Here is a 19966-nt window from a genome sequence, read left to right on the forward strand (position 1 = left end):
CAGAGGTTTCCTTTCTTCCTCTTTGCTTTAAGAGTAGCCAAAGGTCAGATCACTGTACTTCCTGTTAAAGCACTGAGGGACTCAAATAGTTTGTAAACGGTCACACAAAAACTTCCGAATATGAGGACAGCCAACCCTCTTCCTTTTCGTCTGCATGAGGGAGCAGGAGGAACAGTTACCACTTGGAGTGATTAATGTGAAGTAATTGAGTGTGCTGCATGGACCGTACATGGCGAGCGGAGCTGGGCCTCTTGCTTTGAGGCCGGCCGATGTGACTGATGGGCCATTAACAGCACTACCCCTCCACATGAAGAGAAACTCCCTGAGGCTGCAGCATTCAGGCTCCTGACCTTCTTTTTAAAAATAGGCAAGACCTTCTGATTGAGCTGTTTCATGATGCCACGACTTTCATACAGGAGAATTACAGTCTGGGTGGCACTAATTGAGTCCTTAAACGAAATGAAGAGACTCTTAATGTCGAGTCAAGTTATTTGCTCCGAGGTATTGGGTGGAATAGTGCATGAAGGGAAAAAATAGACCCAAAATGAGAACATGATATGAACTTATCATTTATTATTTGAAATGTTCAGTTCGGTTGCTCCTCTGATCTTTAGAAAAAGTTGTTTTGTCTCAAATTCCTCATGAATTCATGCAACAATGTAATTAGTGCTGAAACAGTTATTAACTTTCTGGTAATTCGGATGAATTATTCATTGCATATAAAGCAAAAAATTGTTGACATTGGGGCTTTGCTGCGGGATATGACGATAGATATTGCCAAAATTCCTGTCGCATATATATTTTCTATATTGTTTCAAATTGCAATGTCAGAAAAACAGCATTCAAACGGCTTTATGTAAATATTTACATCATTTGGACGATGCTTTACATTCTGAAAACAGAACGTAAAGCAGAAAAAGCATGCTATATCTTGTTATGTATTATTATATTAAATGACCTAGTATATCACGATAGAAGATTAAGGCCATATCGCCCCGGCCATACTTTGCTGGCTTTTCTTCAAATGAACGTCACTGTATATGAATTAATTTGGGTTTTCAACTGTTGGTCCTTAACAAACCATTTCTTTGGATGCTGATAATATTAGTATTATAGTTTGTAATGTTTTAGATCCAGCGTGGTTAATCTTTCTTCCCTCCAGAAAAAGACTGAAATCGTCTTCCCTCCTTCCTTCCCCTCTCTCTGCACCTTCAGAGATGATCATCGACAACCAGATAGAGATCGGTCAGCTGAAAGCAGAGTTGAAGGACAAAGTGACGTACACGTTGCTAAGGAAACATCGTCACCAGACCAAGAAGTCCAACCTGCGCTCTCTGGCTGACATCGGCAAGACGGTCTCCAGTGCAAGTAGGCTGTTTTCCAACCAGGAGAACGGTAATACTGATGCCAGTTTGGTGCAGTCTTCTTCTTTTTTAAATGATGTGAATCAGAATTTTCGCTCCATCATACATTTAGCTGTACATACTTGAATTACTGGGTTTAATTTAGGTTTTTGTCACCACCAGTTAAGATCTGAGGTGTCTAGTGAGTGCCCTCCTCTGAATGAACCCACTAATGTGACACTTAGTAGTCCTTAATAAGTCCCAGGTTCTCCTTAAGAGATGCTGTTTTTGTTATTGGAGACCTTACCTTATACTTTATTTTGAAATATTCATATTAGTGCTACATTAGTGCTACTACTCTCTCATTAAACCTGTCATTCAACTAGTGGAACTAAAGTTTGTAGATGTCTTTTCCTAATTCATCTCAAACATTTGATGTTATCACTCTAACAACACTTCTATTGTACTCACTGTAGGATACTGTACTAACTGCATTCACAGATGCATAAGACTTAATTGAGCAGCAAATTGACTGCAGCTTTAAATTTTGACACTGAAGAATCGAGTTCAGTGCATTAATTTATGACGCCGGATGAGAAAAGTCCAAGGCTATGGGCAATCATAACTCATGACCCATTATTTTGATATGATTAATAGAGAACTTGAGAGATTATAATTTACAGCAGTCACAATGTCTGAAGTACATGATCTGTCTTCATATGATTCTCACCTCATAATAAGTAATTTTGTTTTATTCACAGTAGAATGTAACAACTCTGTCCATCACAGGACGGGCTGTCATTTTGCTTCATCAGAAGTTATCCCAGATAATTTATTACAAAGAGAACTGAGTCATGCAAAATGTACACATAAGGGTTAAAAGTAATAAAACAATACAATTTTAATTGGCTAAAATAATAGAGGTCTGGTTGCTGTATGAATCATACTTAATATCAATCTGCTGTATGCTGCATATAATTGACATTCATCTGTTACAAAATCATTTGTTAATGAAACTGTAATGAATATTTTCCTCAGACAGCAGCACAGAGCTGCAAGTAAAAACCTTATCAAACCTTATTAATCAACAGCGAACTGAATATTCAATCAGTCTCTAAAGCGCTGAGATATGAAGTAAAGTGACAGCTCTAACACACACTGATGTCTAACTGATCCCAACAACACGTGTATAAGTGCTCCGGTTGTAACACGTTGAGTAACCGGATGTTTCACTGTGTTGACAATGTAATTAATCTGTTACCAGCCATGGGTCTTTGGAAAGTGAAGGTATTTATTACCTGCTATCAGATTTATGAAACTGGTTTTATGACTGTATCAGAAGAAAACCTAACTCTGTTCCTGATCTGCTTTGTGTTCAAATGGAAACTCAACACATAAAAAGCCTGAAGCTCTTATCAACGTCAGAGTACTGAGACAGAGCGTCATTCATAATTATTAATTGATATCATCTTTATAAGGATGAAGTGCATCCTCCAGGTTATTAAAAATTCAATTTGACCTGTCCAACGACCCATGGTCTCCTGATTTAATTACTAATGCTACTCCTCTCACCTTACTTCTCAGCACAGCTTGTCGTTGTACAGATAAATCCTGTTTTACATGTCTTTTAACACTTGATTGTGTCCTCCTAACAAATGTCTTGCTTTGGCTCAGTGGGCTTGTTATCATCTCTCCCTTCCATCTTTTTTTCCTCCTTTTCTGCTTCCCTGGATTTATAAACCTGCCGCTGCTACTAAAGCTCGTAGTCCTCTTGAAAACTCTGTGACTTGTCTGTCGGGTCGCATATCGATGGAGGACTTGCAGAGCCAAAGGAGTACCAGCATGGACTGGCTTAGTAAGTTCTCTGCAGCCAGACTACGTTCACACTGCAGACCACCGATCAGTTCTGAATCGCTGCTCATGTTTGTAATCACAGAAGCAACAATGAAAGAGCTTTCTTTGTTCCTTTGACTAGCTCTTGTATTCTACCATCTAAATAACACACACTCAACCAATCTGCCAAGACACCAAAGCTGAGGTCGAATAGTCTTCTTTTTTTTTTTTCTCAAGAAGTTTTAATTGAATGAAATGACCCGGAAGTATCTAAGTGGCAGCCATGATAGGCTCACAGCTTCCTTTCTTATCTCCTTTAGAACAGGGACCATCCTTTACAAAAGGAAAGGAAATTACACCGTCCCACAATTCTTTATGAAAGCAACATTTTGGCTGTTAGTGAAAACAAACAATGTGCCTATCTGGCATAAATGTAACCAATATTTTCATGCCGTCATACTAATTGGCATGTATGTGGATAAATAGGGGACAGGAGCGTTAGCAACCATAACTATCGATACAGTCATATATTGTGACGTACTCCTTGCCAAACTAGCCAGAATAATAAAGCTGATAGTAGTAAATTCTTTGTAGGACATTATTCAGATACATTATTCATAATCAACCCGTACTGGGATACTTATTGTATCATGGCCTCCGTATCGCGGTACTTATCATAAATTCGTAACACTGAACGTAAATGCGGTAGGTTTCTCTGTGCACGGTTTCTCTGAGCACTGCGGCTGTCTTTATGAAGACCGTATGAATTCTCCTTCACAACTTTCCTTCACCTCATGCCGTTTTTATCAACATCCAGAAAAAGTGTTTTTTTGACTATTCGACCGTAGCCCAAGATTATATTTTCCTGTCAAATGCCTCAGTATGTCACATTATAGCCTTTTTTTACTCGAAAATATCAGATTTGTGTCACGTGTGAGTGGAAACCCTCCGAACTGGAAAACTTTGAGCTGCAGTTTGAACGTAGCTGGGACCAACATGTACTGTAGTATAACATGTGTCTAATACAGTAGTACTCATTGTTATGTGCTTTATATTTTAGTGGCAATGGATAGTTTTTATTCCATTTTCCCTCCTCCAAACTTTACAGCTATATTTAACTATGATTTTATATTTGATCCTTTAAATTTAGTTTAAATTGGATTTTAGTTTTCCCTTTATTACTGTATCTACTCTCTATATAAGTACTAGATTTCATCATTTACACTTGGCTGCATCATACTGACAAGCATGTTATTACCCACAATCCTCAGGGGGCAGATGTATGAAAGGCTACAGTGGCATCAGAATTTGCTCTCGTTGAGATTTGCACCGTCTCGTTTCCCTGACAGCTCCAGGACTGAAGTAACGTCACGTTCTGCCGTCAGATCTCTGACGCTAAAACCAAAAGTCAGCAGAGCATCAGTCAGAGTCTGTGGAAGACTGATGGACACTAAGATCATCAGATATTCTCAACAATAGAGCTTTTTTTGTTTTTGAATAAGAGCTGCAGCCGGACAAGTTTAGAGAAAGATATTTGAAGATGAACTTGAGATTTAAAGTTGAAAATTCAACATCATCTTGTGGAGTTTTAGCGCTGTAGGGCATTAAGTACTGTATCAAACACCAATTGAGGTAAATGTTTGAAAATGCAAGTCCTAATCAGCAATTTCAGACTAGATTTTGACTTTGAATAGAACAGGATTAGAATTGGAGATTTAGGATTTTCAGCAGATAGTATGTAGTCCAGTTACAGTCCCTTCAGTCAGTGAACATCTTATCTTGAACAATGATCGCATTTGTCCTCTGGTGTGAGTTAATGGTAGCTGAAATCTCTTTATGCTTTAGGTCGCTGTCTTGTTATTCTTTTTGGCGCTGCATGTGGAGCAAACTATCTGGGCCACTGTCTTTTCTTGGGTCTCTGCCATCCTTTTTTCCCCCCATTCAGTTCTTAGATCCTGTTGAAGGTGAAGCTGGTTTAACTACACAGGGTTGATGTGTTTTAACAGACAGTCCCACCACAACTCACCGGAACCTGACCTCCAGCAGCCTGAACGACATTTCTGACAAACCGGAAAAAGACCAGGTGAGTCGACCTCATGAATCGAAGATGGAAATTAGTTTTTGTTATCTTGAGTTTGTCTATAAATGTTTGCGCTGTGGTGTTTCTGCACTGCAGGTACCAAAGAATACTCTCTAACTCTGTGGGCAGTGCTTAAATGTGTATGACTGCTGTATGTTTGAGGGGGTGGCCAGAGGGGACGTAGGCTCTGTATTACCACCTGTGTATGTATGACTGGAACCTGAGACCATGTAAAGCGCTTTGAGCACCTTGAAAAGTGCTATATAAATCCAGTCCATTATTATTGTTATTATAGAACATTTTTAATTACCTTGAATATGATGTTGGTGGGTTTCTGTTGGTGATTTACTTTTCTACGTTATTCTACTGAAAATTTAAATTCAAAACAAAACAGACAGCAAATTTTTTGTGAGACCGGTCAGATACATATGAGAAATCAGTGATTTTTTAAGATCATGAGATTATCAAGTTTTAACTTCATCAAGTTGCCAATCAAGTAGATTTGTTTTGGCTCATTAACAACTAAAAATGTGTTAAAGATGTAAAATTAGGCTTGATTCAGTGACTATCTACAAAAACAACGTGATGCATTGGTCCAGTCACACACAGAAAAAGGTGTGAAAAATAAGTGTGAATCATTTATCTAACAGCCTCCTTGAAATGACGTTTGTTCCAAGCAACTGCCTGTCAAGTGACAGTTCGACCACAGGATAACTAAAGCTAACGTGTTAGCCTGACGTAGCTTCATCCACTGCACAAGTGCAGAAACCGGTGAGATCAGCTCAAAGTTAACATTGTCTAAAGATCATCGTTCCAACCGCTGTCATCATCAACGCTGTCGTCTGCTGCAGCTGCTCTGAACGTGCTGCAGCCAAGTCTGTAAAAATGTGTTCAAAAGGATTATGTAATATCTCTACTTAGCTCAGCACAGTCTGCAGAAATCTGAATATACTTTTCCTTTTAATGGTCAGTGTGGAGATACTGAAGAATCTTTAGAGAAAAAGAGAAATCAATGATTAACTTTACGATACACTGCATCAGAGGTTATCTGCCACACCCAGAGGAGACATTGGTGAGACTTTTTCTCTGTTTGTCAATGAAATTCTTCTGTCATTTTAGAAGCAGATGAAATACTCCAATTCCAGGCTATGTGAAAGAAAATTTAAGTTGTGTAAATTGGATTTGAAGCCTGAGTCATAAGAAGGTGTTGAGTCAGTGCTCTGTTGATAACAATCGTTTGTTTTTAACCCAGTCATGTACTTCATAGTGTGTCTAAAATGTCATATGGAGCTGGGGGCTGGGAGTGGTAATATTCTCAGAAATTCCAAGATTAAAGTTGTTAATTTACAAATCTAAAAAAAATAATAATTTAAATATTCTCTGAGGTCAGAAAGTTCCTAGATTTAGTCCCTGATGCACAAAAGCGATCACCTCCGAATCAGTTTGTTTTTTTCTTCTGAATTTGCTCATATTACAGAAATCTCTTTTCAAAATAGGGTGATTTAAATTTCCTTATTGCTATAAAAACGACTGAAAAGTATGAGATCATCCACTGAGGATGTAATACACTGCAAGCGGTGCCGTCTGTGGTGTGATGAAGTTGATTCAACCTTGTAAAGTGAAGCGATGTGGTTCCTTGAGTTTTTCCTTATAAAGTTTGAAGCTAACGCACTTTCTTAATACTTGCTCCTCTGGTTTGTACCCTAATTGTTGAATGCACTTATTTGAAGATGCTTTTGACAAAAACGTCAGCTGAATGTAATGTAAGTTTACTTACTAATAATTTCTGTGTTTTTTTTCTCTTAGATTTAATCTCAGAGAAAATCCAAGTTTTTTTATTGTAAATTTAGAAATTTGATCTTTGAAATTCTGAGATTTTTCTCAAAATACACCACTCTGTTGCATGTTTCAATACCTGGTGTTGAAACACTTCTGCTGAGATAAATGCACAGTTTTTATTAAATACCATTAAATACCTTAATTCCCATTTCATATACCAGTATGAGTGGATTTATGACTTGAAAATGGGATTAGCGGCAAAACAGATTAATTTATAGATTGCACTATTTTTCAGAAATCTGCTGTTGCAGTGAGGTGCACGCTGTTTACCTTGGTGACTGAATGTTTACATCGTACTGTAAATCCATTGATTTTGAAAAGTTAGATTACCAGAGTTAACAGCAGCGATTTGTTCATATTGTCTCATCCCAGACGAGAATTAGGTCAGACCGACCCACTAAGTCCTCCTGTGGGACAGACATTGGGACAGGATGCACATCTCCTAAACTGAAGCTCTTTCACACCCACTCAGCCTATAAATATCATTCAGACGTTTCCTGTGCGGGCTGACATGCAGTAATCATTTCCACACGACCACATGTCTGATAACGATAGAGATGTGTGCATGGCGGAATTATTAACACTGTAAAGTTCAATGCATTACAACCATGGCTCATCGCTCCACACTACCTAGAAGGCCTCATTAACTTCAGTTACTGCAGTAGTTTGGGCTTTAAAGCGGATAGCCGTGCAGGATAGCCATAGGGCTCTATCTTTCACCCGTCACAAGGTGGAGCACAGTGCACTGCAGCTGTCTTTGCTAGTTTCAGACTGACACAATCGCAAATGTACTTGTGTCCATCTGTGCGCACATGAGTGTGTTGGTCTTAAAATGAGGTGTGGTCAGGCGCATTGTTGGCTATCTTAAGACACCAGAAAGTGATTAAATCATTAATCAACAAACAACTGGACTAAAGTCAAAGACACAGTATTTCCCTGCTATCTAGTGATCGTCTTAGTGGAAAATATCAATCACATTCTCTAAAATGTAGACATTTACACACAAGGACTACTGAATAGGGCCCTTTGTTTTAATCGCTCAGGTTCTGAAACGTCCATCTTTGAGATTTCTGACCCCACCTAGACATAATTAAAGCGAAAAACATTAAACTAAACAGCAACATCTTTGTAGAAATAAAGCCCAACAATCTGCTGAATAAACTCTGACCAGTTTTCATTGGAAGTAGTTTTACCAAAGAATTGGTCTCTATGGAAACGGTTGACAATTTAATGTATACGATGGAGGCAAAAATGTGAGAAATAGGGGCGGCCGGTGGCACAGTGATTAGAGCAGTCGCCCCATGTAAAGAGGCTGAAGGACCTTGAGGCAGCGGCCGCAGGTTTGACTCCGACCTGCGGCCCTTTGCTGCATGTCTCCCCCTCTCTCTCTCACCCCAACTGTCAAAAAAACATCTTTAAAAAAAAAAAAAGACATGTGAGAAATATACTCAAACCTGGGTACATGAAACAAAACTGACCCTTAAAGAAGTAGGTGGCAATAAAATGACATAGAAAATAAGGAAAACGTTATTCAGTTTTTAAAAAATAGATTTCATGTCGGTGATAATTGAATTTGTCGTGGCGGTTCAGAATCAGGTGTGACGGGAACATGGTCAGGTAACCGTAGTTTATGTGTGTTGTGGATTAGCAGTGATTGGACTCAGGTCAGGGTGTGCAGTTACGCAGGTTTTACCTCTCGCCTTAATCATTTACAGACAAACCTCTTGCCAATGGCTCAACAGCTTCTGATGGGATCTGTTTGGATCTCGCCACTTGAAGGTCACAAGTTTATGGGATATGTCCTGATGACAGCGATCCTGCCAGTACATGATCAGGGTTTGGAGGGCATGATGACAAGTGATAGACAGACCATTTTTGTGATTTTTTAAAATTTTGTAACCTTTGGTTGGCACCAAAATAAGATACATTCTCTTGAATTACAATTTCTTGCTTTTACAGCTGATTTTAAAGCAGCGTATAACATCATCCGAAACTCTTACTCAGTTTGGTTTAATGAAACTCATCAGACCGTTCTGTGGACATTTCTAGCTCTGTTGATAAGTGTACAATGTTTAAAAGAAATCCTCTTTCCTTAATTGTTTAAACCAGGGTTTCACAATTCTTTACAACAAAAATGTCTAAACAATATAAAAGAAACAAAGTTAATTCTGTGAGCCATCTTTCTTTATCACCTTACTTTTTTGTTTTATTGGTACTGTTATCTTAATGAGGTCCAATCGAGGATGATAATTATTGATTCTTCCTCATCTTAATAGTGTTGTAGAGGCCAATTGTGCATGTCTGATCATTTCTTTAATCTGTCATATAATGCAAAACAATCCACTGTGCATCTTCATGCTTTGGCTGGTTTACCAGTGGAGTGAAAGGTGGATAGTTATATCAGAAATGATGACTGTCCTCAGATTAAGATTTAAATGTATATAAATATGTAAATACTATATATATACTGAAGAAAAAGTGGGCTGAGATTGCCTCCATACGGCTCTCATCCCAAAACGTGAAATAATGCACACACGGCTTAACCGTCAATCAAAATAAACAACAGAAAAAACTCAGATTACAACACTCACAGAGGGAGAGTGACTTCATCCTCTGCAAAGGATGCCATTACTCCACTATATCTTTACTGTTTGATGCTATATTAATGTTCTGAATATCGAGTACAGTCCCTTTAAACATAAATGTTGACCATAAATAAAGAATCTGTTAAGCTTTAAATGCAATAACTGACCATAGTAAACCCCCCTAAAACACTCTATCCCTTACTTATATTTACCTGAATAGAGCCTGTGTGGATAACAAGTTAAATATCAACTTAAGACAGTCTGCTTTAGCTGGATGAGGACACGCTTTTGATACTATCCAAAGCATTTCTGAATAGATCTGAAAACGGTTTAATCCAAAAACGCATAGAAATAATGATTTTTGGACATTTTAAACCCTGATTTTTACTCACGAGGTCCTACTAGTTGTCATTATTGCACCATATTTACTATAAACCATTCAATCTTGTTATTGTTAGTTTGCAGAATTTTACATTGAGAAGTTGATGATGGGTTTGTTTTTTTTGGGGGGGGGGGGGGTTATGTATGTGGTAAGAACTTGTATATACTTGTTTATCGTCGTTATTGTTGGTCTTTTTGTGAGTTGTTTTGTTTTAATTTATACCTTTATAGTACTGTGTGTTGAATCTAGACATTTTATCTTTGGATTGTTCAGAGCCAGTCAAGACTGTACATACAAGTCATGAAGAGAAACATGATTAAAAACACCAATACACAGAGTTAAACCTTCTAGTATACACTCTGTTATCTGCTTATTCTTTTGAATTTTTGGTCTGGGTTTAATTAATCAGTAAACTCAAAAAAGAGTTTGTATGTAAAGGGATGTTGAAGAAAATGTTGTGATTGAAAGTGACGTTCTTTCATGTGACCCTCTGGGGCACAGAGGTGCTCTGAACTGTCACCGGCTGTGTCTTAGTAAATGTTTCCTGACGTCTCTCTGCTGTGTTGAAGTTAATATATAACACAGTAGTTTTCCATGACAATCTTATCTCTAGATGTTTATGATCTGTTGTCTTTGAAGTTTTATTTATTAATGATCTCAATCTTCTCATGAACATTTGTTTCTTATCATATGGAACATCTTATGAAGTAAATACAACTGTGGAAAGGTAAAATGAAGGAATTCAACAACAGCTCGAGGATTATAAACATACAAAAGTAAATTAGACTAAGTTGTTCAACACAAATTTTAAGTTTATAAATTGTCCCCTGAAGAGCCTTTTTATTACAAGGTGTAACTATTGTAACAAAGAGTTTTTTTCAGTGCACTTACGCTGCTCTTTTTGGCATAAATGTGCTTCTGTGTTTTTATTTATTTATTTAACCAGGAATAAAACTCATTGAGATTCAGAATCTCTTTTGCAAGGCGACAGTGGTGAGTACGAAAACCTGAATCCGTTACACATCTCAATGCTGCAGAGAGGAGAGATTTGCATGCATGTATAAGATGCCACCGTAGTCAAGTATTGATATGAAAGTTGCCTGAATCAGTCTCCTCAGTCTAATTCTTCATGCAAACACAAGTCAGACATGTGACTCAAGTAATTTGGTCCAAGTCTCAAGTAAGTTCTAAGTCATTTTAGTTAAGGCAAGTCACTTTTCCCCCAACAAGATACTGCAGTGTAACCTGCAATATCCGATCTTTATATAAATAGAAATTATGAGGTATTAGTACCTAATGATGATATTACTGTTCATTTATCTAACCTGTTAAAAATGATTGAACTGAATTTGTAATTCAATTATTTATTCAGTGAAATAAATGTAATCAAACAAATAACTTTATAAAAGTTTTGCTTTTTTATTTCTCACTTCATTTTCAATCAAAAACATACAGTACCCCCTCCCCATCACTTTTGACAGCCAGAATACAGTCATCAAACAAAAAACTACACCTTATTGATTTATTTTTTCTCAATCAAAATGCCAACATAATGCTGGTGATTAGGTTGATTTGTGATAAATGTTTAATGTGATTAGGCTAACATTAGCTAACATCATCCCTCACACACACCAGGTAAAGTTACACAGACACGTAATGTCAACTATGACAATGCTGAACATTTTTAATATTTGAACGTAAAATAAACACAGACGAGACATTCTTTAACTTCCAAGTCGAGTCTCAGGTCTTTTATTTCCTCTCAGGTTGCAAGTCATCAAAACAGTGTCCCGAAACAGTGTTCACATCTCTGACACAGAGACATTTATGCGCCACAAAATTTATGTAGAGCATAAACAGCATGCGTAGTAACAGACCATTGAAATCTAACAAAGGATTTAGAAACTTTTCTGCAAATTGAGAAATTATAACTTTTTAGGATTGGGAAAATCGTCTTTTTAGGATTTATAAACTCCATTAGAGATGATTTTCTGTGATGGATTACTTATCGCAGCAAGAGTCGTCTTTTCAAGTTGATTTTCTCACCAGGAGCAGAAACTGACTGCTGCCAGAACAGTCTAAAAAAATCAATCTAAAAAGGAAAAAAGTAACCTGTGCTCGGGAACATGGTCAGCTCAGACATTAATTCATAGTTCAGATGCTAAAACATGTAAAAACAAAGATAAAAAACCTTTTGTTGCAACTGTAAAACAGCTCCTCAAAGAGACAATTGCAGGACTTTTGAAGGTGATATGTTAAACCCGTGGAGCACAGCAGGTGTCTGACCTCCACCTTCACACATCTCACTCGCCATGACAGAAAGAAATACAGTCTTCGTGTTACTACTTGTTCTGTATTTATATGCCATGGGAGCCACCTGCTCTGGTATTTAAGCTGAAAGAGATTGTCCTGTTTGATATAGGTTGCTTAATTCAGTGTGCACTGTGCTGGGTAGCGTGCTGTGTGAACATAACATTTAATGATCTCCTCTTTTGTACTTTTTAGCTGAGGAACAAGTTCATGAAGAAGTTGCCGAGAGACGCAGAGGCCTCCAATGTGCTGGTGGGGGAGGTGGACTTCCTGGACACGCCGTTTGTGGCGTTTGTTCGTCTGCAGCAAGCTGTGATGCTGGGAGCCTTAACAGAGGTTCCTGTTCCCACAAGGTGGCTGAGATTCATGTCTGAACTCTAGGAATTCAGAAATAGGAGCTAAAGTTTAATGTAGGAAGATGCATCAGTCCAGAAACTCCATGGAGACAGTTGCAGTTGTGCAATTCTTTCAAGGCTGCCAAACACACATATTTTAAGGTTTTATAACCCTGATAGAAATCTGGGGGGAAAAAAGTTAATACAGAATAAAAAAGTCAGAAAATGTACAATACAATTGCTAATTAACAAATAAAGTGGATTGCATGATAATCAAGGGCTGGCCAATCAGATTGAGCCGAAGCAGTAAGATCAGTCTCAGTCGAGTAAAGGTTGTAGAGGTTGTAAAGGGATTATGCTGTAACCACGTCATGATCCAAAAACTGATGAAAACTGGCATTGGCTATTTTCAAAAGGGTCCCTTGACCTCTGATATCAAGATATCCGAATGAAAATGGGCTCTATGGGTACCCATGAGACTCCCCTTTATAGACAGCCCTTTTGTATGCTAATCTGAGAAAATATTGTCTTTATAAATGAAAGCAATGAAAAGGAAACAAGAACACAGCATACATCGGTATAAGGTCCAATTATCTTCCTCTGGACGGGGCTGTAAACAGTGATGCTAAAATCTGTTAGATGAAAGTAAGAGCAGGAACAAACCAAACACTAAACAGTAGAGATTCAGGTACAAAAGTACTGAAATCTCCTAAACATATGTATTTAACAAAAATAAATAAATGAAATTGCATGTTTTCTCTGTTATTGACTGCACATATACAAGACCACTACATACACACATTTTGACCATAAGCCAATATCATACTCAGAAACATCTACTGTGTTCTGTCCCACCTGAGTACAGGCCTCAGCCCAATGAAAAGGGTCTGGTTCTGCCCCTGAATGTCGAGTAGATGTCATATTATGTTTTATCTCTATTCACCTTAATTATGTAGAAATCCTACACACCATTGTTGTTTCAGGACTCAAACTTTCCCATAGTGTTGAATCAACATCTGACTAATTAAAAACTGAATATCATGAGCTTCACAAATGTCAAATTTACTTCAGAGCGAATATAAAAGATTAGTTGTTAAAGGCGTTTTGTTGTGTCTTGCTGTCTGTTCTCTGGCTGTTGATGAGTGTCGTATAACTGCAGGAGCGACACTGAACTGTTGTTGTAACCATAGAACCATAAAGCACTTTTATTTTCTGCAGTCCTGTTGAACTAGTAAATGTTATTACATCAGAATTTCAATGCTATGATGAGTAATCTAATCTGTCACCATTATGACCATACTCATAGTCATTTTCATGTTATAAAGTAGGCCTTTTGCAGAGTCTTAAAAAGTATTGAAAGTTGATATAATAATTGATCAATAATTAAGTCCCTTTAAAAAGTCTTAAACCCCATCTTATTTATGGATTTTTACTGTTCTTTCATTCAAAAGTGTATCTGTTAAAGAAAAGTACAGATAAACAAAGTAATTAATACTTTTTTTTTTTTAAATTTGCAGATTTTTATTCATCTTGCTCGGACCCAAAGGCAAAGCAAAGTCGTACCATGAGATCGGCCGAGCGATCGCCACGCTGATGTCAGACGAGGTAAGACTGAACACACATGTTCAGTACTCCCCCGGTCCACATGTCGAAGTGTCCATGGGCAAGACACTGAACCCTGAATTGCTCCCCGTGCTGCGCATGGGTGTGTAAATGTGGTGTGAATGGTTAGATTAGATGGTATGTAGATGTCCTTTGCCATCAGTGTGAATGTCTATGTGAATGGGTGAATGAGACAAGTAGTGTGAAAGCGCCTTGAGTAGTCAGAAGACTAGAAAGGCGCTGTATAAGCACAAGTCCATTTACCATTTACATGTCATCTGTGTTTGTTTAAACGCTGATGTGAAAGATCTTCAGTCATTTTCACTCATGTTTAAGTCAGTTTCTTTCCTATCAACATGTACAGAGAGCAGACAATATAAGGGGATTCCAGCATTAGACTTGTGCATAGATACAATGATTTTCACTGACACTGTTTCGACTCTATGTTGATCATTTAGGCCATATTTTATATTTTATATTACTGTATTGATTAGGTAATGTTGTCAGGTGTTCATGAATTTTGTCCATCCCATGTTTATACTTTGTTTACATAGAAATATCTCTGAAAAGATACTGAACAAGATGAGACATTTAATTAACATTTAAAGTTGTGTCAATAATCAGGAATATTCTTCAACTTGTCTTTGAGGGACAGCGTTATTTTCAGGATTGATCAAAAATAGTTTAGAGTGGAAACTCTTATCTAATCCTATTTTTTAGTATTTTGGGCAGTTCTGTTTTACAATTACAAACAGAAAGTATAAATATATTAAATAAGAATCTTGAATAAGGCCTCTCCGATATGTTTTCTTTTATTACAGCAATTGACATAAAAGGGAAAAAAATCTCAAAGTGAATTTATGAGCTGGAATGAAAACTAACCTTTTTCAATGTGGATTTCCAAAACATATAACTTATTAAATACTATTTAGCATTATTAAACATTATACATAAAATCTATATTGCCAACCAATTCTAGAAATGAACACTGAAAAAAAAATACATAAATAAAAATAGAATAAATATAGAAGCTAAATAGTATTTTATGTTCAGTATCTGTCAATTGCTAACCATTTAGATAAAGAGTAAATAAAAATAAAATAAATAGCTATATGACACCTTTTCAAAATGACCCAAGCACGTTTTATGCATAATGTGTCTTTTGGTGGGTTTTTTTTATATTGGCACATATTGAAAAACATATATTTTTACACTGATATGTGTGTGAGCAGTAGAAAATCATAAATGGATAAATGGATTCACGTTATGGATCAAATGCATCCCTTTCCAGAGTTTATGATCAGATCGACTTTGCTTCATTGTGTTGTGTGTTTGACGTACAGTGTGTGGAGAAGCTCACTGTCCTCCCCATTGATTAACCCTCAGATCTGATATTACAGTTCGCTGCGTGCTTTGACAGCTCTCTCACACTTCATTGCTTCGTCCCTCTCCGTCTGTGTTCAGGTCTTTCATGACATTGCGTATAAAGCCAAGGACAGACAAGACCTGCTGGCTGGTATCGATGAGTTCCTGGATGAGGTGATCGTGCTTCCTCCTGGAGAGTGGGACCCCACCATCAGGATAGAGCCTCCGAAAACACTCCCTTCCTCTGACAAAAGGTCTATAAACATGTTTTTAATTATGTATTTAGTTTCATCTTTATTTAATAATGGGTAAGCCCTATTTTAACAGCGACCATTCACAAGAGCACAATCAACAGTACAGAAACAATACAATTATACAACAACTGTTACGTCAAGTTCTGCTAACGCTGGTGTGTGAGTGAGGCAAATTAAAGGTTAAGTAATTATATATATAATATTATTATTATTATCATTATGTGGATATTCTTCTTATAACTGGAGGATTGTTAACCTCTCAAGTGACTTCCTTCCTCTTGTTGATCTTATCTGAAACCACTGATTCTACAATAACCTCAGGATGTGTATTAATCTGGTGGTCATTTATTAACCACACACACACACACACACACACACACACACACACACACACACACACACACACACACACACACACACACACACACACACACACACACACACACACACACACACACACACACACACAGCATAAAGACATGCATGCCTTAGCTTAAGCTGATATAGAAAATCTTTACAATAATTCTGGCACCTCATATTTGTATTTGTAAAACAAGAGACATTATAACCTTTGGTATGAAACTGTATCAGGATTCCACAAAGGAAACATTGTTGAGACGTTTAGTAAGCACACAAATGTTTAATGCAAGAGAACATTTCAGATGAAGCCTGAGGAGATGTCAGCGAGTACAAGACTTTCTTGCATTAAACATGTAAGATCCGCACCTGCCCTGTTCACCTGTGTGTGAAGTAACTACATTATGTCGTACAAGAGCAGCGGTTGCAGAATCACTGAAGTGCATCCACGTGTACAGCACAGTGTTCAATTATGAAAGAGCAGCAGCAGGTTTTATTTAAAGCTGCAGTTTTACTCAGTAGAGAAGGAAAGTTTCAGCTGTTTACTGTTAGTGTGCACTGATCAATCAGAATCACGCAACACACAAGTCAATGTCCTCTGACAAAACAAGAAAGGATGGTGTGACACTGATTTTACTCCAAAAACCTAAAAAACCTGCAAGTTGTGTCGACATCAGGAGATATTTGAGGTGTTACGATCCTGATGTTTCCATGTGATAAACTGTTAATCAGAGTTTAAGTGCCTGCCACACTGAACATAACTGTGTGTATTATAGGAAAAACATGTATGCAGGAGGGGACTCTCAGATGAACGGAGATATGCCTCATGATGGAGGTCACGGCGGAGGGGGACACGCTGTAGGGGACGAGCTGAAGAAGACTGGAAGGTATGAAATCATGATATTCTTAAATAATATTTTTTTATTGGAGAATGAATAGTTATATTCATTGCGTACCAACCCAAAACTGGACACGGAGCGTTCCATGACCTTCCAAACTCTGTAAAACCTAAAAGATTGTAAAATGTAGGAAATGTACAGCCTTTACATATTTAGGTATGTGAAATTGCAGCTAAATTAGGTTAAAAATGTTATACAATGAACCCAAGTGCCGCACAACAAATGCACAACAAGTACAGTCGTTGTAAAAGGACGTTGAATCTGATTACAGAATGTCTCTTGTTCCTCATATCTTGAAACATTTCTCCTCATTGTGCTAATGAGTCAGTGTTGTATATGTCATGCTTTGAGTCTTATGTTGTATTTATCTGCATACTAATACTCAGGATATCGCAATTAAGTTGTATTGGTGTCTTGCACATCAGTATAATGACAATAGTTTCTCATCCCATAGCTCTTATATTTACTTTGCTCAGTATTCCAGATTGTGGAAAACTACGGTTGTTTCTCTGTTTCAAGGTTTTGCGGGGGTCTCCTACTTGACATCAAAAGAAAAGCGCCTTTCTTCGTCAGTGACTTCACCGATGCATTTCACATTCAGGCCTTGTCGGCCATTTTGTTTATTTACCTGGGAACTGTGACAAACGCCATCACCTTCGGCGGTCTGCTGGGCGACGCAACAGAGAACATGCAGGTTGGACTGAGATTTGAATTTTTTTACAGTTTGTTGAGCGTTTATTAATTTTTCTTATAAGTTATCTATTTATGTTCTGGATTATTCACCCTACTGTTCCCTCCGGTGTGTGCAGGGTGTGTTGGAGAGTTTTCTGGGCACAGCAATCACTGGTGGGGTTTTCTGTCTGCTGGGGGGCCAGCCTCTCACCATCCTCAGCAGCACCGGTCCTGTCCTGGTGTTTGAACGGCTGCTCTTTAATTTCAGCAGGTGCGTTCTTCATTTTCTATTTGCCAGAGGCCTAGTTACTAATCATACATGATTCAGGGGTTAAAAAGTACTTTATCATCAGGGTTCTAAATTAACACCGGCCAACCCACCAAATGAGGGTAAAAATTAATTTTGGTGGGTGTCAATAATAACTTACTGGCGCAGTTTGCAGTGAAACCAGCGTGAGAAACCACGGAAACGAACGGCACGTCCGACAGAAAACACAAGGAAGAAGAAGAACAACGGAGCCGAAGCAGGAAAATAGACTGAAAGAGGAGGGAGTTGGCTGACGTTAGTAAAGTAAAGTCAAAAGTTCAGCTTAAACTAAATTAATTATCAAATGCATTCACTGTGGCACTCGTAATTTCTCAAAAATTTCATAAAAAAACTTGTTTTTTATGTGCCCTTTAAGTCTTTTCATATCTTTAAAGTTAGAATCATTTCAGCAAACAAAGTTGTATAATTTCAGGATTTTAATTCTCAGATGCAGTAAGCAGGTGAGACCAGTCCGTCGTCCTACATGTGTCAAATGAGCGATCTGATTTGACATTTATTCTTGAAATTTGACCCCTTTTCCTTAGAAAACGACTTCTATGAATAAACTTTGTTCTCAAAAGTTTCATCTCTACTTCTCACAGTGTCCCTCATACTCTGTCATATAAAATATCCAATAGATTTTCTCAGACTCTTAAAATTATTTTAAAATGTTTTTCTCTGTACAGAGACAACAGCTTTGACTACCTGGAGTTTCGTCTGTGGATCGGCCTGTGGTCGGCGTTCTTCTGCCTGGTGCTCGTGGCCACTGACGCCAGCTTCTTGGTTCAGTACTTCACCCGGTTCACTGAGGAGGGCTTCTCCTGTCTCATCAGCTTCATCTTCATCTACGATGCCTTCAAGAAGATGCTCAAATTAGCTCACCACTATCCCATCAACTCAGAATTTAAGTTGGACTTTGTCACACAATACGACTGCCTCTGTATGGCCCCTGCTGTTATAGGTGAGATGTTGTTTATTACTTCGAGAAGTTTACAGGACGTTGGTATCCAGATGTTGAAAGAGCAGAGTGTTTTTATCCACTAATGCTGATAAGACACGTTGATATTCATCAAACCGTTGACTGTTGCCATTGACACTGTGACAAGAGCAACAATTATTACAAATATTTTCATAGTTGATTAATTGGTCGATCATCTTGATTGATTAGTTGTTTGATCCATAAAATGGTGAAAAATGTAGATCATTGGTTTCCATATCCCAAGATGACGTCCTTAACTGTTTAGTTTTTGTCCACAACTCAAAGAAATTCAGTTTACTGTCATTGAGGAGGAAAGAAAACCACTAAATATTCATATTTGAGAAGCTGAAATCAGATCATTTTGCCTTTTTTTTCTTAAAAAGTCACTGAAACTGATAAATCAAAAAAGTTATCAATTAATTTATGAGTTGATAACTAAATTGATTAGTTGTTGCAGCCGTACTTAGTTTAGCTTGTTTGGTTGTTATTACAGCTTTACGGTCTGCTGAGTTTAAGTCTCTGTCTTGTTTTGGGAGAAATGAGCAGATGTTTCTTTGATGGTACAAAGCTTTTCTTGTGTTGTGAAAAAGTAAAAGATGCTGTTGATCAGACTTTAATACAACACAGCATGCCTCTTTATTAGATTTGTTAATGGAGGATGGAGATGAAGAGGGGGAAGCCCTGAATTACTGGTCAACCCCTGCTGATGCTGCTGCTGATGCTGCTGCTGATGCTGTGTGTGTGCGTGTGTGTGCGTGTGCATGTGTTTGTGTGTGTGTGCTGTCTCTTAACAAGTTGACTGTCAAGAAATTTGCTACAGACAT

The 19966-nt window shown here is 37.7% G+C and overlaps 1 protein-coding gene across 1 annotated transcript in view; it reads left to right on the plus strand.

The window, feature by feature from the left end:
- Positions 1–19966, plus strand: part of slc4a4a (solute carrier family 4 member 4a) — a 64969-nt gene that overhangs the window by 31435 nt on the left and 13568 nt on the right. Inside the window, exons 6-14 of the mRNA XM_083912068.1 lie at positions 1216–1395; positions 5183–5259; positions 12568–12725; positions 14225–14312; positions 15774–15928; positions 17062–17172; positions 17704–17878; positions 17994–18127; positions 18850–19124. Of these exons, the coding sequence (XP_083768194.1) occupies positions 1216–1395; positions 5183–5259; positions 12568–12725; positions 14225–14312; positions 15774–15928; positions 17062–17172; positions 17704–17878; positions 17994–18127; positions 18850–19124 (1353 nt within the window). The remainder of the gene's footprint in view (positions 1–1215; positions 1396–5182; positions 5260–12567; positions 12726–14224; positions 14313–15773; positions 15929–17061; positions 17173–17703; positions 17879–17993; positions 18128–18849; positions 19125–19966) is intronic.

This window comes from Echiichthys vipera (genome assembly GCF_963691815.1).
Source record: "Echiichthys vipera genome assembly, chromosome: 4".
NCBI classification, from domain to species: domain Eukaryota; kingdom Metazoa; phylum Chordata; class Actinopteri; order Perciformes; family Trachinidae; genus Echiichthys; species Echiichthys vipera.